Below are 27,943 nucleotides of genomic sequence, written 5' to 3'. Positions count from 1 at the left end.
TACCGTACGTTCGCCTCTGTCATTGGGGGGAACTCTTCCTTACCTGTTCAGTAAACCCAAACGTCACAAATTCGCATTCCACTAACTCTCCAGCACTTACGCTGTCGTAACTTACGCAGCGTAATCGACCAATAGAATAGCAAATTGTCGTGACGCCACTTCCTGACCGGTAGTTTTGAGGGAAGTTTGGTCCGCATACAGTTGATACCCTACAGTCTACAACAAACAACGTAAAGGTGAGTGTTCCTCTCATCGTTGAATAAAACGAGTAAGTGGCGGTTTTACTGACAACGTCGCAGATATCTGTGACTTTCTGTTTTCAAACGTCGTCATGTAACGTTAGCTAGCTAGCAGCTAACTTGAGCTATCGATGCTAACGAAACAGTGCGGTTAGCAGAAGAGCTAACCAGCATTTATACAAACGTAAACTGTTCTCCGGCTAACGTAGCCTTCCTGGACTTACCCTACCTTGTTCTTAGGCTTGCTTTGCACTACACAAACTGCTAATTATAATGCTAACTAATGTTGTGTTTACTGAACGTACAAGGTGCTTGACGTTACTAACGTTAACGACTAAACAGAAGTTAACGTTAGTTAGAAGAACACGTCACTCCCGGTTGTTCTTCATGCTTCAGTCATTTCAGTGGGACTATATGAGCAGTGGTTGTCTGCTCCCAGTATGGAGGAGCAGTGGTTGTCTGCTCCCAGTATGGAGGAGCAGTGGTTGTCTGCTCCCAGTATGGAGGAGCAGTGCTAAAGCCACAGATGACTGTGTGCCTTTCAGATGCCTCCAAAAGTCAAGGCGGCGGGGAAGGGCAGAGCTCCGGCTAAAAGGAAGCTGGCAGAGGAGTTCCCACCCGGAGAGGTACTGACAGACACCGGGAAGAAGGCCTGGAAGCTGGGGGCTCCAATCGGCCAGGGGGGCTTTGGTCTTCTCTATCTGGGTAAGGATAGATGGAAAGATGATGACCTAGTTCTAACATGTTTAAATGCGTATATAGATCATTTGATTATCATACTTCATGTTAGTTTTTACTCAGAGCCAAATATTTGTAGTGCTTAGCTATTTCATGTATTTCAATGCAACTTTGCACTGTACAATTTTTCCTCTTCTTCTTCCCCAGCTGATGAGAATTCTGCCAAAGCTGTGGGTGAGGATGCTTGCTATGTCATCAAAGTGGTAAGATTGAACAACCTCAAAACATGAGCCGAAGTTGTCTAGTTTAACACACTGTACTTCATATGTGTACGTCCCTAAAAAGCAATAGACTACCTCCTCGATACCAACGCAGCCCACTTCCTTTAGTACAAAGTAGTATTCAGTTCCATGTTGTTTACAGTGGCAAGGTTTGTATAAAGTCTTGATTATGTTCATTGTTCAAGGTTAGGAGTATGCTTGAATTTGAATATACACCTTGAAAATGGCTTTATTTTCAACATAATCTGGTATTTAATCTACACAATCACAAACCAAAAGTCTTTTGAAACTTTATTATACTTTATATATATATATAATGTTTTTATTTGCATTTACATTAACAATTTAGAGGTAGCGATAAAGTCTTTGAGAGTCAGGAAATTGGTCAGGTTTGTTGGGATCGAGTGTCTCATTTGATTGTAATGAGTTCAGACCAGTCAGAGCCTGACAGGACTCCTTCACAAGTGTTTTATTTTGTTAAACCAGTCTGGTCGGCTCATCAGAGCCTATGAGCTGGAAGAGAAACCTAACACAATAAACAACTGCCAATTTCCTAGTTTATTGATATTTAAGATGGTGGATTAATAATATCTGTACATTCCCAGCACAATCCTGGTTGATAAACTTTTACATTAATGCCATAATCCCACCCTTTTATGTCCCAACTGTGCCAGTGATATGTTTCATAGTATTATTAACCACTATGCCTGATAAACATTCAAACTCATGAATGGGTCAGTTACACTGGACAGTTTGAACTGCATTTCAATGTTTTACCTGCACCTGTAGGTACACTAGGGATGTAAGACAACAGTGATACACTTCAGTATTGCAATATTTTGTTTTGTGATATTGTCGTTATCGTTTCTTTCCTGGGTTTGTGTTTAAAAGCTAGATAGCAGTGTAAATGTAGACTGAGGGCTATGATGTTGAATGTTAGAGGAATAAATACAAATTTCAAAATTTTATGCATATGGTGGTATATTCTTTGTACTGTAGATTAAAACTGTAGTATATTTATTAGTTATAGGGTTTACGATTCAAAATTGTAATGCCTTACAGTATCACAATATATCCGAATATATTAACTTGTAACCCCTGTATCATGAGACGTATCATATTGCTAGATTTTTGCCAGTACACAGCCCTAGTAACAACACAGCCACCCCAACACAGCCCCTTGTTTTTACAGTGCTATATTTTGGTCTAAACACAATAGATTGTGTAGAATGTAGACATTAATGGACTTGTCTTTTGTCCACAGGAGCCCAGTGACAATGGACCACTGTTCTCTGAGCTCAAGTTTTACATGAGAGCTGCTAAGCCTGATCTGAGTAAGCCACCTCATCTTTCCTTATAAACGCATACACACAAACACCTAGAAGTATGTCATTAAGCCAAAGTTAGCCTTGTGATCATAACACAACATAGTCTCTCACCACCAGTGCAAACAAATAAAAGAAAGCCAACTTTCTTAATTAAAAGACCGTCTTGTAGCTGCAGCACCAAGGGGCCCTGTAGAAGAAGGGAAGCTTTGGGTGGCAGTGCCGTTGGCCCCCAGGCCACAGCTTTGCATTTTATATAATAACAATCCAAATGTCAATCTCCCCTGACAATTAACTGTTATATTACTAAGGAACCAAAGGCTCATATTTTATTCATGCTGGAATCTCACGTTGTTGGTAAATATTTGTCCCAGCAGCAGATTAGCTTGCGGCCGCGCTGCCCAGCTCCCCCCCACGGAATTATACTCTTATTACTTTGAGCATCACAGCCATCACCCACCTACACCAGCAGCAGTTAGCAGTGTGCTCACAGGAAGCAGTAGAAACCAAATTGCATTGGATTTACACGCTGTGCATTTCATACATTCGTAAACATAGTTTAAGGACATTTTGGCCAGAGAAAGATCTTCAAACATTTCTAACGAGTTTCCTCTTGTCCTGCAGTTCAGAGCTGGATGAAGTCTCACAAGTTGAAAAGTCTGGGAGTTCCCAGGTACTGGGGCTCAGGTCTGCACGAGAGGGACGGGAGAAAGTAAGACTTTGACCAGGACCACTCACCTTTTTGCTTTTTTGGTGTAACGGAGCCCTATAATTATGCTACTAATTTGATACCAGGTTTTATTTACATAATTGAACAAAAAAAAAAAAAGAACAAAATGCCTGACATAGAAAAAGTACATCCATAAGTTTAGGCTTTTTTATTTCATTTCAAGCTCAGGAAAACAAATTACAAGTCATTTTGACAGCAGATGAACAGAGAAACTAATAGTCTGACCTCTTTTTTAAATACAGTTAAATTGGGTTATTTAATCATAGCAACTCAAGTTGCACTTATACAACTTGAATATGACATTTAGCTATTGAAATTAAAAAAACATCAGTTATGTTTAAATGAAAACTTATATCTCTGTTTTGTAGGATATAAAACAGTACATGTTTCAAAAATGATATATGATAATAAATAATAGAAGAACACAAAAGTTATTGCAAAAAGATTCACAAAAAATACCCTAACGAAAATAAGATCTGCTACAAATGATACACTATATTTTTGTAATGTTTGTATTTTTTTTTATATTTAAATTTGTTTGGTCTTACCTAGTTTAAATCCCTGAATATGTTTAAAATATTTAATTTGGCCTTTTTCATACCATATGATCTTAAAGAGTTTGATTGCTATTGATTCATTGCTATTAGGGGAAGTCAAAACCAATGTTTCCTATGGGAGGATGTACTGTACTATAGTAAGAGACTGAACTAATGATGATTAAGCCTTGATTGCTGCCTAGGAAGGTGCACGTATAGCAGAAATGTGCCAGAAACCTTTTCATTATCCCCAGATGTTAAACGTACTACACAGAAGGTTTAGCTAGTTATGAAACAGTCTAAATTTACTGATGCAAGAAGATTGGTATTCCATATTGTTATTCTTAATGTCCAATATCAGGTTGGATTGAGTCAGATTCACTAATAAAATTAGGTGGTGGAAACACTACCGCTATTGTCCACAGTGGTCCCCAGAATCAACACAAAATGAAAGTTCCTTGTTCCTGGCTGCTTGGTTTCTCTCCAGAATAACAACTGATTGTAAGAACTATAAAACTAATCATGAAGACTAAAAAGTCCTCGCCAACATTTAACAAGGACTTTAAGGTCTTAATGTAGCTAATAATATTAATATAAATCTTTTGCAAGAAGTGCAGACATTGCTAAATGTTTTGGGAATTCACAATTTACTTTCTATGGCCTGAAACCGACCTTTCTTTTGAGACACCTGAAATAGTCCAGCCTGATCTGTCCATTGGATAGTTGTGCTGTTCTGTGCTATATGTCTGCTGCAGTTCCACCAACACTTTAGCGGTACTGAAGAAGTATTCTGTATACCTTCCAGGTATAGGTTCATGGTCATTGACAGGCTTGGCACAGACCTGCAGAAGAGGTTTGAAGAATGTGGAAAGAGGTTCCCCAGAAAACTGGTTCTGCAGCTTGGTCTTCGACTGGTTGGTTATTTCATAATCAGATGCTTTCACTTGCATGTGTTCCACTGAATTGGAATCAACGGTCATTTGGAGGAAATGTGCTGCAGACAGAGCGTAAGGGGAACTATTAATGTCCCATTTATCTAGCTCTAAAATCCCAAAAGGTTTTATGGCTACGGTTCTTCTCTAGTGCCCAATCTCCGTTGAGCAACTCTCAACAGAGATGAAAAGGATGCGAGATGGCTCACTCCTTACCTACTTCCATCATCAGCTCCCAGAACGAAACATTTATCATTCTTTTTTACCACTGCCTGATTGGTCAGGTGAGTTGCTAGGTTTACTAGCCCAAAGTAGCATTTTACTGCCCTGGGCACACGGACAGTTCTTACTGTTGAGCCCTGGATTGTATCTGGTTAATGACATCCGATTACTGGGCCATTGCATTTACACCTCGTACTATTGACTTTTTTCTTTTCTCAATTATACCCATAATGTCATCAAGTCTAAAAATGCAAATTAGATGGGTGGAGCTGGGAAGAGGTTTAGCCATGTGTTGCATACTCTTGGTTACATGACAGAGAAGGGCAGCTGAAGGTATCATTATAGGCTATGTTTTCAAAACCTTGCCAACTAGGCAGACTAGAGTATTCTAGCATTAAAGCTCCAGTAGGTAAGTTTTTAAAAAGTATTTGCTGAAACTTTCACTATATCCTGACAGTAGAACATGAGACAGAAGAAAATCAGGTTCCTCTGGCTCCTCCTAGTGCTCCTAATGGCATTTGAAAGGATCTACCAGGCCTGAACAAAAACAACCAATCAGTCTTTCTATCTTTCTCGGCTCTGATTGGTTGTTTTTGTTCAGGCCTGGTAGATTATTGCAAATGCCACTAGGAAGCATTAGGAGGAACCTGATTGTGTCATGTACTACTGTCGGGATATAGTGAAGGTTTCAGCAAACAGGGCAAACACTTATTTCCATTTATTATCTATTTTCCTCCAAGTGACCTACTGCAGCTTTAAACATAAGAATGTGTCCAAAATCTGTCCAGACGATCTGAATGCAAGCTGTGTGGGTTCTGCTGTACAACATGTTTGTTTTTTGTTTTTTTTAAGTACTGATATTAATTCAATTTCAATTCAATTCAATTTTATTTGTATAGCGCCAAATCATAACAGAAGTTATCTCAGGACACTTTTCAAATAGAGCAGGTCTAGACCAAACTCTTTAACATTAATTACAGAGACCCAACAGTACCACCATGACCATTAATGGATATCATTTTTTTTGTTCCCCTTGTTTAGCTGGATATTCTTGAATATATCCATGATCATGAGTATGTGCATGCTGACATTAAGGCATCCAACCTCATGCTGAGCCACAGTGATCCCAACCAGGTCAGTCGACGTTAAAACATCACATGCTCACATTGTATCTTGGAAGTGAAAAGGAGAGGTTGTCCACAACCTTACATTCTTAAGCACTGCGTCTCTTATTGTTGGGAAACTAAGGTGCTGCTCTGACCCCAGCACTGCTCCTTGAAAGCAGGGAGATGATTGTGTTTTTTGATCATAACACACTTGTGCTGCTTCATTAGATTCAATTAAGTGTGTGTGTGTGTGTGTGTGTGTGTGTGTGTGTGTGTGTGTGTGTGTGTGTGTGTGTGTGTGTGTGTGTGTGTGTGTGTGTGTGTGTGTGTGTGTGTGTGTGTGTGTGTGTGTGTGTGTGTGTGTGTGTGTGTGTGTGTGTCCAAAACGGGTAGATCAGATGGCAGCAGCTAAAAGCTTTTTCTAGCAAACAAGGCAGGGGTGAATATTTAATCTGAAGATTAATAATGTATCATTGGTAGTGTTATTAATGAGCTATTTATAATTGACCAAATTAGGTAATGTTGTTTCTTTTTTAAATGGTAAATGGACCTGTACTTGTATAGCACCTTTCTAGTCTTCTAACCACTCAAAGCGCTTTTACACTACGTGCCACATTCACCCTTTCACACACATTCACTCAGTGATGGTAAAGTCCATCGAACAGAAACTAACTCATTCATACACATTCACACACTGATGCACAGCATCAGGAGCAACTTGAGGTTCAGTATCTTGCTCAAGGATACTTCAACATGTGGCAGGAGGAGCCGGGGATCGAACCAACAGCCTATAAGTAGACGACCCACTCTGAGCCACACCCGCTCTTTTTTTTTTAGCTATGCTGTTTTGATGTTTTCCCTTGGAGTTATTGGGATGGTTTTATTATTGTTATTATTGTATGTTTCTTTATTAAGTCAATAACCAGCTGCAGTATATAAGCACAATGCAGAATAATAATAATAATAATAATAATAATAATAATAATGAAGCTTATGTAGGTGCAATCATCTGCTCCCTATGCTTTCAGTCTTTGTGCTATGCTAGGCTAAACATGTCTTGTTTCTGTCTATACTGCGTGAAATGTGTGTTTTAATAGCCAAGTTTGATTCTGGGAAACATTACAGTTGTATTTGTATAGCTGTAGAAAGTGTTAAATGTTAGCTTGTTTTTGGTCTGTGTGTGTGTGTGTGTGTGTGTGCATGTCTCAAATCGATGTGTTTGTAAATTGTAGGTTTACTTAGTAGATTATGGGCTGGCATATAGGTACGCACCAGACAGTGTCCTGAAAGAGTACAAGGAGGACCCCAAGAGATGTCACGATGGCACCATTGAGTTCACAAGCATCGACGCCCACAAAGGAGCAAGTAGGTACAAATTAACTGCTAGTAGTTTATGAGCCCAAGTAGAGCTTTTAAAAGCAGGCTGCCAGCTCTGGGCACACATTCACACACTGCAGCACAAATAGGATAAACTGACATAGAGACAGAACAGGATTCCTGCGCATCCTGGAAAATTGGAAAAACCTGGAAATTTAGATAGACTAGTTTTCCAGTCATGGAAACGCCTGGAAATTGTTAATAAATTATCCTGGAAAAATATCCTGGAAATAATCTATGCTGACCTGAAACTAGAGCTTTGGTAGGATAAGCTGTCACTTTGAAGCAGTTTCAGCAAACACAGAACGGAAAAATGCTCCTTTTTAATTTCTGCTCCCATGTCAGTTAAGAGCTGTTCACACTGCTTGAGCGAACCTTTGGTGTCAAGTCTATTTGGGAAATGCTGTAGATGGTCATATGTACATATTAAATTCAATTTACATTTCTTGTTGTGGTTGATAATTGTTCATTTTACATGCAACAAACACTTATAGTGTCTCTTCTTTTAATAGGCTAATAGGTGACAAGATTAAGTTGCTGTAAAATAAAATTAATTCTATCGTATTTTAACTATTATTTATCCAATTGTAAATTCTTTCTGGCGTAAGATCTACACAGAATTAGTGATGATATTTGGAACGAAAATTGCTTTTAATTGGGATGAACTTCTCTTTGGTTTTCTACACTAAACATCTGCAAATATTTAAACTAAATACTTGTTTGGTATTCTGAGCGTAGCTGCTAGAAAAGCAATTACAAAGAAATGGCTTAAGCCAAATGGCCCATCTATAGAGGAATGGTACGATATTATTTATGAAATCTTTGTAATGGAAAGAATTACCTTTTTTGTGAGACTAGAGAAAACTAAATTTGAGGAAATTTGGGAAAAGTGCAAAATGTATATTGCCCCTAAACGCCCTTCTTTTGTTTAACTGTTTGTAATTTCTTATTTTATTTTGTTCTTAATATGTTTTTATGCCATTTTGAAACACTCCATGTTCTGTTCATATTTGTATATTTAAAAAAAACATTGTAAAGATGAATCACTGTATAATTCCATCAAGCAACGTTGAATGGGTAAAGTGCTGATATGTGATTCCAAATAAAGAGAAAGTGAAATATATATACATACACATTAGACCTATATCTTAGCGTTATGTTTATTACTGTGACAATAAAATACATTTTTATTTTTAAAATTTAGTTTATTGTTTAATATGTTCACTGAACTCTCTGATAAACAGCCTTCTCCTTCATTAGAAAAGTAAAAGTGAAGACAACCAAAGAGCTAATAACAATAATCAGAAAACATTGAATTTGTCAAAAACTAAAGAAGCTTATTAAGTATGTATGATTGTTAAACAAGAAAAACAAACAGAACTGTATAAAATGTTCCCCATAAATATCAGGAAAAGTCCGTTCTGAGGCAATTTTCTCAAGAAATGACATATTTTAGCTTTAAATGCTGCTATTAATGCCAGAACTTATGTGTCACCAGCTGCATGCAGACGGAGCGACCTGGAGATCCTGACCTACTGCATGGTTCAGTGGCTGTGTGGACGACTGCCCTGGGAGGACAAGCTGCAGGACCCCCTCTACGTCAGAGACTCCAAAATCAGGTGGGAGGAGCATACCTGCATTGACTGCACACATGAGTTCTCTGAATGCGTGAGTGTCTGCTCCATCCACGCACAAACAAGTTTGGAATTTGGAAAATTCACTTTCAAGGAGCTTGTGAGTAAAATCATACTACTTGTTTTTCCTTACAGGAGTCAAGAAAACATCTCTGAATTTATGACCAAGTGTTTCTCCTCTCAAGACAAGCCAGGTAAGAAACACACACACACACACACACACACACACACAAACACAGAGATGAGTGTAGACTTTTGTAGTTTCCATGTAGTTTAGAAGTCCATCAGGGCAACACAACAAATTTTTTTCACATCCTACGTTTTGACTTTAGCAGTCATGAGCTCACCACACTGTGTGCACACACTGCAGTAAACGTTGCCAGTGAAATACTTTGAGTGTGAAGCAGGACATGTTTGGTTATTAGCTATAATTTAACACACAGCTCTGAAACAGCTGTAGAGAGTGATAAATAATAAACAAGGAGGCCTCTATTAATGAGTGAAAATGACCAACAGTAATATTGCATATGTGCGTGTATTGTTTTCTGTGAGTCCCCTAGAGATGATGGCCTCTAGCAATAAAAGCTATAGTTGTAATTACATTGAATGGTTGTTACTGAACTTCACTATTCATAATGCATAATCAAAATCTTTAATGTTTTTCAGAAACTCTTTAAAATGATTCTGTCTTGTCCGCCGCAGCAAACAGCACAATACATAGTGTTTCCAACATAATAGAAATGCTTGCTTGTACTTTAGCTCATAAACTTTACCTGCTGCCACAAGTAACTGAACACGTGTCTGTATTTGACGACCTAGGAATGAGAACAGGCAGTGTGTAGGAGGAACTTTGGTAGCCATGAAACAACACTGTATCTACAGCCAATGTTTGGTTTGTCTATTCTGTGCTTCTGAAGAAACATGGCAGTTCAACTTGTGACCCACTCCCTCTGTAGATAAACATCTCATTCTAAGTTAACAAAAACACTAAATCGGAAGGTTGGCGGTTCAATCCCCGGCTCCTCTCGCTGCATGTTGAAGTATCCTTGAGCAAGACACTGAACCCCAAATTGTGTGTGTATGAGTGTGTGTGAATGATTAGTTTCCGTTCTGGTGAGCAGTGGGCACCTTGCATGGCAGCCACTGCCATCAGTCTATGGATGTGTGTTAATGGGGTGAGTGTGGCATGTAGTGTACAGCACATTGAGTGGTCCAAAGACTAGAAAGGCGATCTATAAGTACAGTCTATTTACCATTTACCATTTACAACATCATTCCTATATTCAGCTGATTATACAGTAATAAAAACATCCCTATAAATATTATATTCCGTTTGTGACAATAGATCCTCCTAAATGTTACACACTGGACCTTTTTAAGCATAGATTAAGTGCGTATTATGATTTTGAAAATTAGCTACCAATAGTACGGGGCAATATGATAACATCATTGGTTATTTTAGGCCACAGCAATCGTGCAAATCAGTGAGCAGAACATCTTTAGACAGTCCCCTATCTACTCTATTATTATTTACTCTATTAAATGTTCCTCTGTTACATTTCACCCATTCATAGCAACCAAAGTGAATGATATATTTCATTTATATTCATCCACATCTAATTCTAATCGTTTAGACTGAGACCAATACCGCCCAGTACAGACTGTAAATGGTGACTGACGTTTGTTGTCTCACTGTGGTAGGAGTTGTCATTTTAATGTTGGCACTTTGACCTGCAGTGTGTCGGTTCAGGCAGGGGAGGCAAACAAGAAGCGTCACACCTCCTTCCTTCTGCTCTGCCGAGCACAACCAAACGGTTGTTTACAACTCCATCTGTGTGTGTGATTGTAGCAGTGTGTCAAGTCTGCAGAAAGTCACACCAAACAGAATGAGGCAGGACACCGCGACCAGAGTAGAACATTATGGTGACGACAGAACAAAGATAGAGTAACACGACGAGAGGATATTTATTTGGTCCATCATCACAAAACATGGATCCAGGCACTTCACAAAGACAAGCCTTCCCAGAGTTAACTTCAGAAAGCAAAATGGTGATATAAAAAATAAAGGGCAAAATACAGCGCAGCACTTGATATACTGTAGCATATAAGAAGACATAAACAGACATAACTCACCTGTCTGCCTTTTCTGGTAGTGAGACCTGGCACTGAGAACTGGAATAGAAGCAAGTTTCAGGCTTTTACTGTGTCACTCTGCTGTGTTCCAGATGAGATCCAGAGGTTCATGGAGGAGGTTAAATCACTGGGATACCAAGACAAACCACCATATGAGAAGCTGCGCTCCATCTTGCGGGCTGGACTGAAGGCCATCCAGGCTAAAGATAACGGCAAGCTGGAGTTCACTCCTGTCATTGGAGCTGTATCACCTCCTGCCAAGGTCAATGCACACACACACACACACACACACACACACACACACACACACACACACACACACACACACACACACACACTAACCAGTTTAATGTACACCTGCCAATAGGAAGTGATTGAACATGGGCAGTGAAGAATTCTCAAATTTAAAAAGTTATTTTAAGAGATAATGCACATTTAGGCATGTTTTTTGAGCTATAAACTAAATTATGAGTGTACTGTGATGAAACACAGCAATGATGGGGTTAATATTCACATGCTCTATGTCAAAAATAAAATAAAATCAGCATTTCATGGCCAGTGCCGACATAGAGTCGACCGTTTGGGACTACTTTACATCATGACATTTATGTAACACAAACTGTGTTAAAACCCTCTAATCAATGGGGACTGCTGCTGTAAGACTATTTGTTAGGGGACACTAACATGAATCCAAATGAATGATATACATTTTTTTCAGCAGTAGCTATTCAATGTATTTGCATTCTGTAATTTAGCTACGCCACTCTCACGTTTTCACTGAAAATGGAAAAATCCCTCAGATCAGCTGCGTAAACCAGGGTGCATATTTAGTTTGAAACTGGACTTTTGGTAGGATGAGCTGTGCGCTATGATAGCCCACATGGAGTGGAACGGACTTTTGGCAGTCCTTTTGGTGTTGGGCCACTGATGTTACAATTGGAGGAAAACTTTGCTGGAGAGCGGAAGTCTGCTGTGGTGAGAACAGCCAAGAGCGATCTAAAGCACATTGTCCCGCCTGAACGCTGACCACCTACCTTTTTAATAAACCTGAAATGCTTTGTGGCGGAGGAATAAGTTAAAAGTGTCAATGCTATCAGTAAATTATGACTGTTTTTTAACAAGTGCTGTCTTGTACTGTCAAGAAAACCCCTGGAAAATGTCCTGGAAAGGTCCTGGAATTTGATTTCTTAAAAGAAGAGTGGTGCAGGCACAGCAGCCAGACTGAACACAGTCTCCAAGACTGACGGGGAATAACGTTACAGTACATTTCTCTTAATGTTAAGCATGTGAAGTAAAATGTATTGTAAGATAAGTCTTTCTGTTAATGGTATTTCCATTGCGCGTTAGCGCCGAGCTAACAGACTAAGCGCTATTAATTTGTAGATATATAAGATGTGTATATATATCTTTGGTAAATACATTTTTCCCCCACCTCTACACAGTTGCACAAAGCTACATTACAACAGGTATAGTCTAACATTTACTTACAAAACATTCAGATTCATATTTGTTTCCTGCTTTCCAGCTTCATCTTGTCTTCTCCAGTCTCTCTCTCTTGCTCTCTTGCTCTCTGTGCATATGGAAGATGCCACCAGCCGAAGGGTTACCGGCCCCGGCGCCAGTTATTGTATGTAATTATCCCGCCAATCTGTTCACCTCAGCAGGCGCTGCATGGTGATCATGAGGTAGCAATTGTCAAAATGGAGGCAAAAATGGGAAGTGGGGGGTGCAGGGGGTGAGTGATAGTTCAGACTGAGAGTGGAGCTTCATTATAGAGGCCCGGGAAGGAGGAGGACGGACAGAGGAGTTGATTGCCTTCATTAAGTGCGTGAGTCTCTCAGAGGCCACCTTTTCTTTCTCTTTCCTCTGCAGAGCCTACAGTGGCTCTGGTTTCTGTACAGAGGACACAGATAGTAAAGTCACCGTTTACAGAACAACTCTTGGCTGTATGAGCAGCCATTCTGAGAAACCTTCATCTTTGTTGACCCGCTGTTGCTTCACGAGCAGAAGAAAGCAAAGCCAGAGCGTTTGTGTTTGCTGCTATGTGGTCAAAACAAACGAGGACATAATCAGGCGTTTTAATGGATTAATGTGTTTGAGTCGGCTGGTGAGATGGCAGAGCGATAATTGCATTTGCTCAGACTTCACGCAAAAAAAGCTGGAGGCGCCGAAATGTCGGGTCGCCTCATCGCCAAGTCAAGGCCTCACCTCAGTGTCTCTTCATTGCTGTCTCTTTATCAGACGACGCTGCAGGCCTTCAGAGCTCTGACAGACTCTCTGCTTCTTAATTTAGCTAAAAACAAAAATGTCTCAATTTAAAGACAGTTAATCATTAAAATCACTGTGTTGTGATTTGCATTTGGGTTCCTTTTTAGCCGTTTTGTCTCATTTTGATGGATAACTCAGAGACTTAATGTCCATCAGACATTTCCTGCTCAGCTTTGAAAAGAAAATCGGGTTGTGTATCTTGTGTCAAAAGGCTTCTAAGTATTCTGAACAGTAAGTGCAGAAACAAACATGACAAATATGAAGTAACTTCTGCTTAACATCTCCATGTTGACTCACCTTCCAGGTTGTTCATGTCCCTTCTTTTCATTTTCATCTTGCAGAAGACCACCAAGAGAAAGAAAGCAGTAGCTGAAGCTGAAGAGAGCGAGACTGATGGAAGTCCCATCAAGAAAAAGAGGGTCACAAAGAAAAGAGGTAGGTATTTTATTGTCTCTGATCAGTCAAACATATCTGAAGTCATTTTGTCCACTGCAGGAGAGCTTTAGTAGGTGGTTGCTGAGTCCATGATACTGAGTAGGTTGTAGGGACTTTCAGGCGCAGCCAGCAGTGCTGTCAGTACTGATGACAGTGACTACCATTTAACATCTGCCACGGGTTCGAATCCAACAGGGAACCATTGTTACATATAATACCTTGGGGCGGCTGTGGCTCAGAGGCAGAGCGGGTCGTCCACTAATCGGAAGGTTGTTGGTTTCGATCCCCGGCTCCTCCCACCACATGTCAAAGTGTCCTTGAGCAAGATACTGAACCCAGAATTGTGTGCATGTGTATGAATGAGTTAGTTTCTGTTTGAAAGTGAGTGAATGTGTGTGAAAGGATGAATGTGGCATGTAGTGTAAAAGCGTGGTCGGAATTCTGGAAAGGCGCTATACAAGTACAGGTCCATTTACCATTTACCACCTCTATCTCCCCCCACATTTCATGTCTGCCTCTCAACTGTATACTGTTAATTGAAGCAGGGCAGGAAATACACCGCAGCCACACAGCCAGTGCCATGGATGCCCCGCCATGTGGCCATACTGACCATTCTAAAATGAACTACCCACACAGCCAGTCTTCTTGTCCTCTTCTCTGCAGACTGTGAAAAGCTAGCGCTAGCTAGCTTTGGTTAGAGCTCTGAGTGAGGCTAAAGACAAGTAAAATAGAGACTGCCATGCTGTTGCTCTGTGTACAGTGTACAGTAGCTAAAACACAAAAGTGCAGAGATTGAACTGATGAGTGAACTTCTCGACTGACGACTCAAATCAGCAACTTTTCGGGGGAAACCCAAATATCTGTTATTTACAGTTCAAGTCCCTCTAGTGGAAACGGGCGTTCAGTGTGAGGTTCAGTTCAAACAAGACTGTGAGGCTGTGCTCAGCCACAGCGGTGATTGGAGCGTAATGCTAACATGCTGTTGTTTAGCAAATATAATGTTAACCATGTTAGTTCAGCGTGTTAGCCTAATATTTACTAATTAACATTGAAATCAAAGTACAGCTGAGGCTGATGGGAATGTGTCAGTTCCTCCTGAGGGAGACATGAATGTATGAGATATCATGGCAATCCAACCAATTGTTGTTGAGACATTTCATTAAGTATGTATAAGTTGTATAAAATAAGTTGATACTGACAAAGGTCAAAGACATGAATAATAGCTAGCAATGTCAACTAACTGTACATTGAGAAGGGAGTGTATTGTACTGACCTCCTTAAACATGATGAATTTTCCTTGGCAGAGGTGAATGGAGTGAAGAAAAGTCCCAAAAAGACGCCTAGACCAGGGAAGGTACTCCTCACTGCAAAACAGGCTGAACCCAAATCAAGACTGGTGGATATGGGGACTCAGACATCACCCGCACAGAAATCCAGAGGCAGAACCAAGAAGACCAGCTCTTAAGAAATCCACCTGTCTCCATTCCTCCCTCCATCCTCCTGCCTTTCCTCTGCTTCTTAAAAAAATCACTGTTTTAAGTTTTATATGGTAGATTTTTTTGTTACACACTGATAGATGATGTCTGATTGTATTTGATGTGATTGAAGCCAGATTTTCTGTCTGTTACTGATATATGTTGAGGTTTGTTTGTATTTCGTGTGCTTGAAGCAAGATCCATTGTAATAAAGAGGAAATTAAACTGTCCTTCTTTTGTTTTTAATAAAAGGTTTCAGGGTCGAGGGCCAGAGTGTGATGGAAAGAAAAATAGCCATTATGAAATAATTGACAAACCAGGCGCGAGAGGAAGCCGTAATGACTGGTGCTTTTATAGCTAAAGTCGCCCTTTAGGAGCTAGGTTTGGGAGGTGTCAGGAGAGTCCCTAACTATCTGCACCTTTACAGTTTTTTAAAGATTTTTAAGAATCCCCTTTAAACAATAATGTTTATCTGAAATGTTTTTACCACAAAAAAGTATAATTTTTAATTAAAATCCTAAAAAAGGCATCTACTCCTTCTGTCTCCTACTTCACTGTAAAGTCCATGCTCATAGGCCCCGCCCCTTAAAATCAGATTTTCAATGAGCACAGATAAACTTTTAGCAGATGATTCTGCACAGTGAAGTTTTTTATATCGTCTCGTCTCAGTTATACATGTTAATAAGTTGGTAATGAATGGATTTTGGTTCAGATTCTAAGTTAAGTGGTTTGTTCAAGTATGAATGTGAATTTCACATTTGAGGGAATAAATCCACCATTGCTGATCCCAGTGCTGCTAATGTACATGCTTATGAGCAATCAGATCTAGTGAAATCTGAGTCAGTGGCCTGCATTTGCAGACAAGTGCAGCTCTTTGTCCTCCTGTCCATCTGCCTTGAAGTGACACATTTCTGTGTCTCACTATGACATTTTTAAAATTGTTGTGAAACTTGTGTCAAATGATCAGTTATATTTCTATCACAGAGTGGATGGGAGAACATTTCACACATGAGAAGCTACTGACAAGCTGTCCATTTTCCCTCCATCCACTCTTGTCCTCAAGCTCATGGACTATCCCTGATGGGACACCCCCCCCAACCTCCCTCATTAACTCCCAACAGGCTCCACTCTCTCCCTCCCCGTGGAGGAAGATCTCTCCACTAATATCAGTGTTGTGAGGGCCCTCAGGGGGGCCCTGTGGCGGCTGGTGGCTTGCCATCGATTGCTCCAGCCAGGAGTAAAGAGCCCCCCTGCCTGGCTTTCCTCTCCACCTCCCTCCCTCTCAACCCCCAGACACTGACCTTGAGGGCGCCACAGCCACGGTCCCGCAGTAGGGGGCAGTAGTACATAATGATAGCAAATGGATGTGGGGGTGGGGGGTTGGAGAGATGGAGGGTGAAAAGGGACAGCACTTAAACACAACACTACCGTATTTTCTGCTTGCAGAGAGAGGTGCACAATTTCACCCCGTCCGGCCTTTTTCATTTAGCATGGATAAGTTCTCCACTGGCCGGCCTGGCAGGCCATTGTTGCCTATGTGCTCTGGTCTGCCTCCGATCTGCGAGCCGGCGGAGTGTGAAAGCCTCGCAGCAGTTGCCTAACCACCACTCTCACGATACAGATGCCAGCCCTCCGCGGGCTTGCGCACCAATAACTCGATAACAGTTTCTCCAGCCGGTAGGTTCCCTATGTTTGTGTAAATTGTCAGTATTTTGGTTGGGTGGGTAGGGAGGGGATCCAAAGTGTTCAAACTCAGTTACAGCTAAGGCAGGTTTCAGAGTCCAAAAGTTCAGAGGGAAAGAAAAGTAGACTGGAATGTGAATGACAAGCCAGCAATAGTGCATCTATCAACAGTGCAAATGTAAAGTTGCATCAGTATCCTGATATCAGGCTGGCATTTTGACCTTTTAATAGAAGATGTATTCTCTGTATGATGGCTGTTACATCCAAATGTAGTTTATGTATAAAAGAACATGAGAACCAAGACCGGATTGTTGTGGACTGTACTTGGACTTCAACCTTTTGACTTGGGATGATAATGGTACCCTCTTCAAGAGATGTTCCAATTTTTATATTCCTGATATCGATTCTGATACCTGAACTTTGCATTTTTAACAAGCATATACTACTAAGCCTGTTTGATTACCACTGTTTTGGGTCGGTGAACAGAAACACAAATAATTGGACCTGACTTAATAGTCTGATGTACTTTGTTCAGTGTCTTCAACATCATATGCTTAATATGTTTGAATATTCTAAACAGCTCCGTAAGTACAACTGAGTGAGTGACTTGTGGATAAAACAGTGTGTAAATCATACTGAAAGTCAAAATCACCAAACCTAGAAGTTAAGTTCTGGAAACAGTGGAACTTTGGGTGTTGAACTGTTCGGGAACCCCGTCCGTTAAAGAAAGTGGAGGTGTTTGAAGGAGAAGGATCTACGGAAACATTCACAATGCTGCAGTGTGTGCAGGTTTTATGTGTTGTCAATGTGAGTTCTGATGTAGCCTGAACATCTGCTGGGGTGTGTTCTGCTTTGCAACTTGGCAGCCGTCAAACTGGTATTCCCTTTTCCTTTTGTTTGTTCATTGGTTGTTTTTGTGTGCATGCACAGGATATGTGGGTGTACAGATAATCATATGTGTCCACAAAATGCCATTCCTGTACCTACTGTAGTTCCTGAGTTGAGAGCTTGTTGGGGTCGCAGGGACAAAGGGTTTTGATGGTGCCTTTATTTGTGGGTGTAACAAAATGTTGGTGGCCTGTTCAGAAGTTCCAAAATGCTTTGTTATGCTGAGCTTTCAAAAATCTGGGATCCCTCAATTTTTTTTTTTCTTTCAGCCACCAAGTTCTGGTATCTTGGGAAAGCAAAAAATATTTTCACCGTTTCCCCTCTTATTTTTAAAGTTTCACAAATAATTTTGATTTCTTAACAATGGATTAAAAAAACTATGTAATGGACACCAAATAGCTCTACATGACTCTGTTAGGTAATTGTTTTGGTTTTCCAGCAGCTGTTTTTAGCTAAAAGATACAAAAAGCTCTGGTACCCACTTTACACTCCTTATTCACAGACAAACAGTGGAGCATTTAGCAGCTAAAGAGTGACATATTTTTCTCTGGAGTAGGAGGAAGAGGCTAGTACAAATTCTACCGTTCATAAGAACTGCCCCTCTTTACCATTGACAGTATATATAATGGACAGAGCCTCTAGGTCTGAAAAGTGAAGACAACACGAAGTGTCTTAAAACCTGCATTCTATGTAAATTCCAGCAGGGGGAGCTCCATTGGCTGCAATAACACAGTGATACCATTCACTTGAATGGAGAATGAGCCGACTTGACACTTCCTTTATGAGCTCAGTAAACAGTTTCCTGATGAGTTTAAGGTCTCAGTCACTAGTTTCACATCTTCTTCCATACAGCATGATGTTCATTTAGTAACTGATGGTCCCATTTAGAGTAAAACAGACCATAAAGCAGCGTATGCTTTTGGGCGGGGCTACCTTTTGATTGACAGGTCACTCCTTCCAGCGCAGTGCACAAAACTCAGATCAAACTGTCAAATTAGGCAGTGCTGACCGAATACGAAGCTAGATTCTGTTACTGCGTTGACTATTTCTCGCTTAAAATCGTTTCAGAAACATATTTTACGATCTCACATTAGCTGTAATGTGTGACCAGGCGAGCCGCCATTGTTTCCGGCTACAGACAAGTCAAAACTGCGCTAACTGTCATGGCGGTGGCCTAAACACTGAACTTGAGGTTTTCAAAACGGGGCGGCTGTGGCTCAGAGGAAGAGCGGGTCGTCCACTAAACCAAAACGATGCTCCACAAACCAATGGGTGACGTCACGATAGGTTCACACTTGCTCTTTACTCTGTGCTCCAATAACAGTTGAGCAAGCCTCAGTCAACGTCCTCCTTTCCTGTACTTACAAATGCTATGTAAATGGTAAATGGACCTGTACTTGTATAGCGCCTTTCTAGTCTTCCGACCACTCAAAGCGTTTTTACACTACGTGCCACATTCACCCTTTCACACACATTCACTCAGTGATGACAAAGTCCATCGAACAGAAACTAACATTCATACACATTCACACACCGATGCACGGCATCGGGAGCAATTTGGGGTTCAGTATCTTGCTCAAGGATACTTCGACACGTGGCACCAGGGGATCAAACCCACAACCTTCTGATTTAGGAACGACCCGCTCTGCCTCTGAGCCACAGCCGCCCTATGTGCTAGCCTCATGTTGAAAAGACAACCAAATTATTATTAGGGACATATATGGTACAGTCACATCTTAAGTTAACTAATGCAAAATGCTAGCTGACTAGCTTGCTAATCAACATCAATCTTCAGCAAGCTAGTTAGCTGGCTAGTTAGCTAGGTAGTTACACCCATGGACACAATAAAGATAGATGTCGCGTCTCCACTTCCTTCCACTGTGCAAAGATATATCCCAAATGAGTCTGCGCAGTAGTTACCAGTGTTGGCACCGTGCTGGCGAAGTCCCGCCCATGCACGCAGCCGACTCTGTGATAGACAGATAATACAGCTGTCAATCATGACATGAAATCATGACCCTTTTTATAGCTTCAAATAGCTAGGCTAATTAAAGCTGAACTTATCAGAAATTAGCGATCAAGATGTTATGGCTTTACTTTTGGAGAGCTGTCATGTCGTCCATCTTTATATGTTGATAGTTACACCTGATTGCTAATATTTGTAAAACGCTAGTTAATTAGCTAGTTTCCAATTAACATAGATTAGCTAGCCAGTTAGCTAGTGTTTTGTTAACATTAGTTAAGATAAGATGTGACTTATATGTCACTTTTATCTTGTAACCAACCTTAAAATGTGGTTGTCTTTTCAACACAGATAGCAGGAAAGGAGGAAGTTAACTGATGTTCCAAAAGGGGCGGGACTAAAGATGGGTCAATTCTGGACTCTGTAAATAGGCATTCTCTATGGACCCCTCCCTGCTACTCAGTCCCATCTGTCCCCCTTAGACCTACGTCCCTGGTTGGAGGAGACCAAAGATAGAGGTAAAAGGGAGTGAAAGCATTAGGTGGGCACAAACACCACTCAAAAAAATGCTAATGCTAGTTCCTCTGTGTCTGCTGGATGTCCAAATAAGCGACTGTTGCTAACACTAGCAATTTAAAATAAAAATGTAATCAGGTGACAGTATGTCAGATGTCGTGTTTTCAGCTTGTCCCCAAAGTGGACAAAAAATTCACTAATGCAGCTTTTAAAGTTCTGATTTTGGTTAAAGGGAGGAATAGTGACAGATTGTTCAAAAACAAAACTGATGTGCTGTGAACTATTCACTAAATCATTCAATTTTCCAAGATGTTAAAGTATTGACATTTTGAAGAAAGAACCTGTGTATTTTTTGGCATTTTGGCGCATGTTATGACAGAAAATTACCTATAAAAAGGTAAAAAGTAATTTTTCTTTTCTTTTCAATCATATGAACCTCTTTGTCTTGCGGTTGTAAGTAATATGCTGTGTCAGTGGCCTCCTGTGTCTTCCCTCTACATTCCCTGGCTCTTCAATTGTCACAGCTTTGACAGTAAATCTGCATTTCACCCTCCACCTTCACCTAAAAAAAAAAACAACAGAAACTCTCTGTCTTTCACACACCTTCCACCCAAATAAGTGCAATAAAAACTCTCAAACAGTCGCAATCATCCACACCTACCTCCTCCTGAAACTCCTGGATGAAAAGATGCAATGGAAATTTCACTCTGTTTGTGCTGTAATTTAGCCCTCTCTCTACTGTTTTCGTCAAAAACAGACCCCCTCTCCCAAAAGACAAAAACACATGAAAATATGCACACTGGTTCCAGGTGTGGGGGGAATGTTGGGTGAAGTTACGGTACATTTGCCATTCTAGTTGTGTGTAAATATTAGAAAGCAGCAGGTACCTGGCGTGAAGAGAAGCCAGCCAAAGCGGCGGCACTAAGACAGGCGTCCTTATCGGTATTGTGTTCAGACTCCGGCGTGCTCCTGCTGTTTGTAATCTGCAGCCGCCGCTGTGAGCAAAACTGGACAGGCATTTATTGTCCCAGCAGGAGGACGCTTGACAAGAGAATGTTAAACACTCCGCTACCTGCAATTTTCAAAAGGCGATAGTAGACATGATAAAATGTACACACACATTTAATTTCTTTTTTTTTCTCTTTTTAAGGGGAGGGAAAAGCAGGAGAGAAATAAGAACTTAGGGAAAAGAGTGAACAGTTTCTTTCAGGTCTCACTGTTGTTGATGCTCCTTGTAAAGTGTGTGTGTGTGTGTGTGTAACTGTATGTGTATGTGTTCATTGAGGAAGAACAGGATGACTGTCAACAACTCTTCCAAGAGGACAAGAGTGCCAGAGCAGGCCGACTGTAGGCCAAATGAGAGCTTTAATTAGATTTATTGCTGGTGGTGGTTTTGACTGGACTCTGTGGTCATTAAGAAGACATCAGCACTCAATCCCAACCACACACACACACACACGCACACACACACACACACACAGTAACATGTGTTAGCTGTAGCCTTTGGAATTACATAGATGCAACAGAGGACACAATGACTTCTGGTGCTCTTGTAGTTTGGATGTTGTTGACAGCATTTGCACAGGTCTATTGAACAGAGGTCATAAGGTATTGAACCCTTTTTAAGAGCAGCATATTTGTTTCCACAATTTCATGTAGTCTTAGAAAAGAAAAGACGATTTAAAAGAACAAAAAATGTAGGCTTCGGTTTATGACCAAAAACTCAAAAACCCCAAATAAAACCGTTCTTATCAACCATCAACCCACAGAAATCACTTGGGAATGTATGCAAGGGTGGCATGAAGTATGTGTCTCAGCTTTCCAGTCATTCCCAATTTATGCAATTCAAATACTGTTTATGGACCCCAGTATGCTGAGATAATCCACTAACACAAACAATAATACTAGTAATAATAGATACTGCATGGTTTTTGCCCAAAACTGCATGGGATTAGCATGAAGTGGCTATGCAAAGGGGAGACTTGTGGGTACCCAGAGAATCCATTTTCATTCAGATATCTTGAGGTCAGAGGTCAAGGGATCCCTTGAAAATGGCCATGTCAGTTTTTCCATCACCAACATTTTGCATTTAGCCATCTTTTTCTTTCTTCATTTAGCCATCTTTTTCTTTCTTCATATGATGCCCTTTCAGATGAAAGACAGTATGACTGGGAGAGGTATGGCACTTGGCGTGGCCAATCAGATTTCAGGGGTGACCCGTGTGACCCCAGGCCCTCCCTCTGGACACACCCGTGGGAATGTACAATGGCTTGCACCAAAATTCCAGGACATTAACTCTGCTAGTGTATAAATCAAAACCATCCTGTTAAAATATTGACAGATGATATGACATTGACTTCTTGAAAGTATTTATACATGCATATTTGACAAGATATGTGCATATTCTACTGCTATTTTACACAACAGATTCACAGCACTGTCCACCATGCAAATCTCCAAAACTGTCTGCACGAAAACAGCAAGAAAGAACAGCCAATTTAAAAACTGCTTTACATTTTACTGAGATAAAAGGGCCTCCAGGGTACCCTTCCATTGGAGAAAACGTGATACAGTGTCATATAGCCTACCCTATATGCTGCAAAATTAGTTAGCAATACATGCCTCTAAATCTGGGCTGCCCAAAGCGGGGCCCATGGGCCAAAGTTGGCCCACCATAAGGTGTCTCATGAAGTCTCGTTCCCTACCTCAGAACTTCACAACACCCAGACCAAACCATGGTCCTGTTGTCTGCAGTCCAGTCATGGATTGCTGTGTGTGGATGTATTTGGCAGTAAGGTAAAATCATACTGGCAGCAGAGACATCCCTCTGCTCTGATTTGGCTGTGTGAGCGATGGCTCTTAAATTGGGTCACAGCGACTAATGGATGCCATGCTGGGAGTGCCATTAAGAGGAAATAAACCTATGTGGACATATTTATTAAGTAATTTGCACCTCAGGCCATGGAACATCTATTATGGGCTAATCAGGGGAGCTTGTTGACTGCTTAGTGAATAGCATACTGTATGATATCTTAGTTTCCTGCATCTTTAAAGGAAAATTGTTGATGGAAAAATGTTTCTTATTCTCATACAGTATGTGGCCGCTCTGACTGTGGGTCATGCTAACTTAACCTTCTCCACCGCTGTTGAAGAGATTTTGGAAACGCAATTCCATCAAAACAACCACTGAGGCTAAGCAGCAAAACCTCCTAAAGCTTTGCATATTAGCCCCAGTTTTACATTACACGTATGCTTCTATATACAAGAGTACATTTAAATTACATTAACACAAACACTGAAATTATCTCCCTTAGCTATTGTAGCTAACTGGATCAGAATCTACATTTGGGGCAATATGCTGGCTAGCCAAATCATAGCATTGCCTATTCCAATGTTTTCAAACTGTGGTCGGGGAACCAACAGGGGTCCTTGAGAAGGTTGGGGGTTCCCAGCAAAAGGAGGAATAGAATATTTTCACTTTTAAGCCAATTTTTGTAAATTGGAAGAACAAGGTAACAAAAAAGGTTGTCAGTTTTGACTGTAATATGTAGTGATCCTAGCTTCATTGACTGTAAAGACAAAAAAAAAACTTTGCTCAGAGGGTCCTTAAGACAAAATCCTCTCAAATAGCGGTCTGTGATCTGTTGTGTTTTCGTTGTCGAGGTCCTTAAAATGAAAAAGTTTGGGAACCTTTGGCCTATTCATCTGTGCATACCTGTTTCTTTATAGGTCATTGTGTAACATTGAGGAGGATCTATTCAATTCAATTTTATTATTATTATTTTTGTTTTACTATTATGTATTTACTTCTTCCTCAACCAGCTGGGGGGGGGGGGTGGTAAAGAGAGAAGGACAGAGACAGAGACAAAGGTGCACAGCAACAACAGTAGCAACAACTGAACTAGTAGAAATGGCTGATGATGATGAAGATAATGACGACAATGGCGATAATAGCCACAACAATGGGGGATGATGAATAATAAAAGTAATAAATCTATTGTCAGAAATATAATATTCATAGGTATGTTTTCATTAGTGTATAATCACCTGAAAATTCAATCATTGTGTTTTTGTGACCTTAGAATAAGCTGTTTTTATCTACCGAGGGAGCGGGTCGCCTTCCATGGAGACCGCCATATTTCTACAGTAGCCCTGCATGAACAAACCAAACACTGGCTCTAGATAGGGGCGTTCGTGTTTTTCACTAGTTTTGCGGCCATCATAGTTTCTCCTGGGAGGGTGAAGGGAGGGAGTTATACCACTAGATGCCACTAAATCCTCCTCACTGGACCTTTAAATGTGCCAAGACTATTGGTAATTGTCTGTTTAGTGCGTGTGCTTTCTAGCTATGTTTTAGCAAGATCGAGAAGGTTTTTAAGTATAAGTTATTGTCCTTGGAAGGTCAAGAAAAGTTGCCCGACAAGTTGGTGTAGTTGTAGATCTCCATGATTTTGGTGGTGTAATGGGAAAATGCATTCAGGGATAAGGTTCTATGAACATGAAGCAAACTATATTATGTTGTGCTATTTCATGTTTAATTTTACAGGCTTACAGTATAATATTTTATGTTCATCCTCATGTATTTACATTCTGGTTGTCTCACCCTAGTTAGGAGAGTTGTTATTCATTTTGCCATGGGCTAAGCACATTCAAAAGACCAAGGCTGTCTCCTGTAGAGTAGGGCATCAGATGTGTTATGACTACTGCTTATCAGACATTAGACGTCACCAATAGACATCCTTGGGAAAGAGTCCACATTCTTTGGGAAATAAATCTTGCACGTGGAGTGAAACTGTCTCTTTGTTCTCTTTGCTTTCTGTGAGTCTGTGTCACCATTCTGGGTTCCTTCAGTGGGAGTTTGTGGTGTCTCACTATAGTCAGATAGCTAAAAGTTTAAGTCAGATAGACATCAATTGAGGTGCATTGAGACAAGAAAAAATAAACAAACAGTAGGACTCAAGTTTTAGGATGCTTATGCTGCTATATGCTTTTTTTGCTGGAGTAAAATTATCTAAATCCAGAAGAATGGGCACAATTAAAAGAGAAAAGCAGTGAAACCATGGTTGAAATTCAACAATTTTCCTTTAGTCTTTCTTTATGTTCCTCGGACTCTTCACTTTACACTTCTATATAACAAGTCCTTCACTGTCTTCCAGCACTTCAAACCCACAGACAGTATGTGTGTCATGAGGGAGGGGCACTCAGTCCGGGTGGAGCCTGTTTTGTTCCCCTGGATGTCTGGAAGTGGTGACAGGGTCCGACTGGTAGACTGGCCCCAGGCAGCACTCTCTGACCAGGGCTGGGCTGTGGTAGCTGGGAGGAAGTCGACTTCCAATGGGGGCGGAGGACCTTGTCAGTGGTCCGTGGGGAAGTCATGCTCATTCAGCGTACACTGAGGGCCGGTGGGGTGCCCAAGGCAATGTCCCACACCGGGGCCACAGAACAATGTCGTGGTGAAACTCTCTGGGTTCGGCAACATCAGAGCTGCGGTCAGGAGAACAGATCCTGCACGACTTCCCTTTTGTCCTCAGATTGAGCCAGTCTCTTATGTGGTTGGCTTTCACACACACACACACACACACACACACATATTCATATATATAATATACATCATTTTTAAATTTAATTCTTTAAAATGGAATTCATATGTAGTTACTGATTAAAGAAAAGTGTAACTTTGACCAATTACATTAAAACTGAGTACCTTTTATCCTTACCTGGCTCACTTCTTGATCAGTCTAACTAGATAATTTGAAACTGTAAGACTAATCCTGATGACTGCCCTTGGGCTGCAGTGTTTATTATACTCAACAGTAAGAGAGTCTTGGACAAATGAACAACATATTTTAGAAAGTTCGTAGAGTCTTCATTGTCGAAGAACAGAAGGTATTTAAACTACTCATACAACAAAGTCAGCTTCTGTCTGTGTGCTCAGTATGTTTCAGACAGTTTTGTCAAAATATGACCATGTATCAATGTTGCTATGTTATGAGAGTGCTTTGGGACCCATGGGCAATGGTGTGTACCCAAGGGAAAGTGATACTGTGAAGTGACCATATAAGGAAAATAGGACATAGCAGAGAAAGGGAAACCTGTGTCTTATATTAAACCTGTCCTGACAGTTGCCTTTAGGTTAGTGTACAGTGATATAAAAAGTGCATAATTCTGCATGATGATATGAACCTAAATTATTGTAACAAGTGCAAGAGACTGATTTGATGTGGTGAATGACATACTGAAAATACACAGATAGTTTCATGGAGATTTTAGATTAGTTTAACTTTAGTTTTCCAGATACTACCTTGAATGTTCAAAATACAACAAGTGTTGTTGGAGATCCTTCAACAATGCTTCTGTGGAAGTTATAACCTGACTGTGGCCCAATCCACCATATTATGGTGACCAGACAAGGGGCGTGTCCAGTGCCACCCCAGACCACTCCTGGAATCTGATAACCCTAAAATCTGATTGGCCACCCCCATTATCCTTTCCTTAGTTAAATCTGCAAATTTTCTGTAACTTTCACTACTGAGAGTAGTACAGTCTCATTCCCAGTTCATCAAATACCAACACTGGGAATGAGATTCGGCATTCAACTACCATCAACCAACCATATGGCGACTGTGGTGCAGATGCAGAGCGAGTCGTCCACTAAGCGGAAGGTTGTCTAGACCTGCTCTATTTGAAAAGTGTCCAGATAACTTCTGTTATGAATTGGATACAAATAAAATTGAATGGAATTGAATTGAATTGTTCGATCCCCAGCTCCTAGTGCCACATGTCGAAGTCCTTGAGCAAAATATTGAACCCTGAATTGCTCCTGATGCCGTGCATCGTTGTATGAATGTGTATGAATGAGTTAGTTTCTGTTTGATAGGCTTTGCCATCACTGTGTCAATGTGTGTGAAAGGGTGAATGTGGCACGTAGTGTAAAAGCACTTTGAGTGGTCGGAAAACTACAAAGGCGCTATACAAGTACAGGTCCATTTACCATCAACCCGTCAACCCAATGTGTCTATTTCTGATTCCATTTCCTGATTTTCATTCATTTTCATTTAATTTCTCATGTCCTATTTTTAGGATGAGTTTCAGCAAATATGACAAAAAGTTATTTACATAAAAGTTACCGACTGCTGCTTTAAGGAAAACACAGACATTTTAGGAGTATGACAAGAAGACCAACACAACTCTCATGTCTGATGAAGATTGTTTAACTGTCCAAAATAAGTGAAAAAATGATTGAAACATATTTCCCCAAGGTAAAAGTATTCCATAATATATTAAACATTACATACATAAACATTATTTTTGAGATCTAATAACTGGTCTAAATCATGTTTGATTCATATTGCTTTCAAACTAACCAACATTATCCTTATGAGTGCATAACAAAGCATTAAACTGTGTTATCAAGAAGACATCAGAGTGGATCTCGCGTGGTTTGCCTTATTTCCTAAATCAAGCATATTTCACATTTGCATGTGGGCCTATGAGATTAACAACAGCTACCAGGGAAGAAAGT

The 27,943-nt window shown here is 40.5% G+C and overlaps 1 protein-coding gene across 1 annotated transcript; it reads left to right on the top strand.

The window, feature by feature from the left end:
- Positions 1-135: 135 nt before the first annotated feature.
- Positions 136-15,601, top strand: vrk1 (VRK serine/threonine kinase 1). The gene is made up of 13 exons (XM_051384052.1): positions 136-236; positions 785-944; positions 1,125-1,180; positions 2,463-2,532; positions 3,148-3,235; positions 4,595-4,703; positions 5,985-6,077; positions 7,282-7,414; positions 8,925-9,045; positions 9,196-9,254; positions 11,286-11,455; positions 13,803-13,896; positions 15,201-15,601. The coding sequence occupies exons 2-13, from the start codon at positions 785-787 to the stop codon at positions 15,359-15,361; spliced, it is 1,314 nt and encodes a 437-aa protein (XP_051240012.1). The 5' UTR covers positions 136-236; the 3' UTR covers positions 15,362-15,601.
- The last annotated feature ends 12,342 nt before the right edge of the window (positions 15,602-27,943 follow it).

Source organism: Dicentrarchus labrax, unplaced genomic scaffold (genome assembly GCF_905237075.1).
Source record: "Dicentrarchus labrax unplaced genomic scaffold, dlabrax2021, whole genome shotgun sequence".
Lineage (NCBI taxonomy): Eukaryota > Metazoa > Chordata > Actinopteri > Moronidae > Dicentrarchus > Dicentrarchus labrax.
The sequence above is the reverse complement of the archived record's forward strand: the minus strand, read 5'-3'. Positions and strand labels throughout refer to the sequence as shown.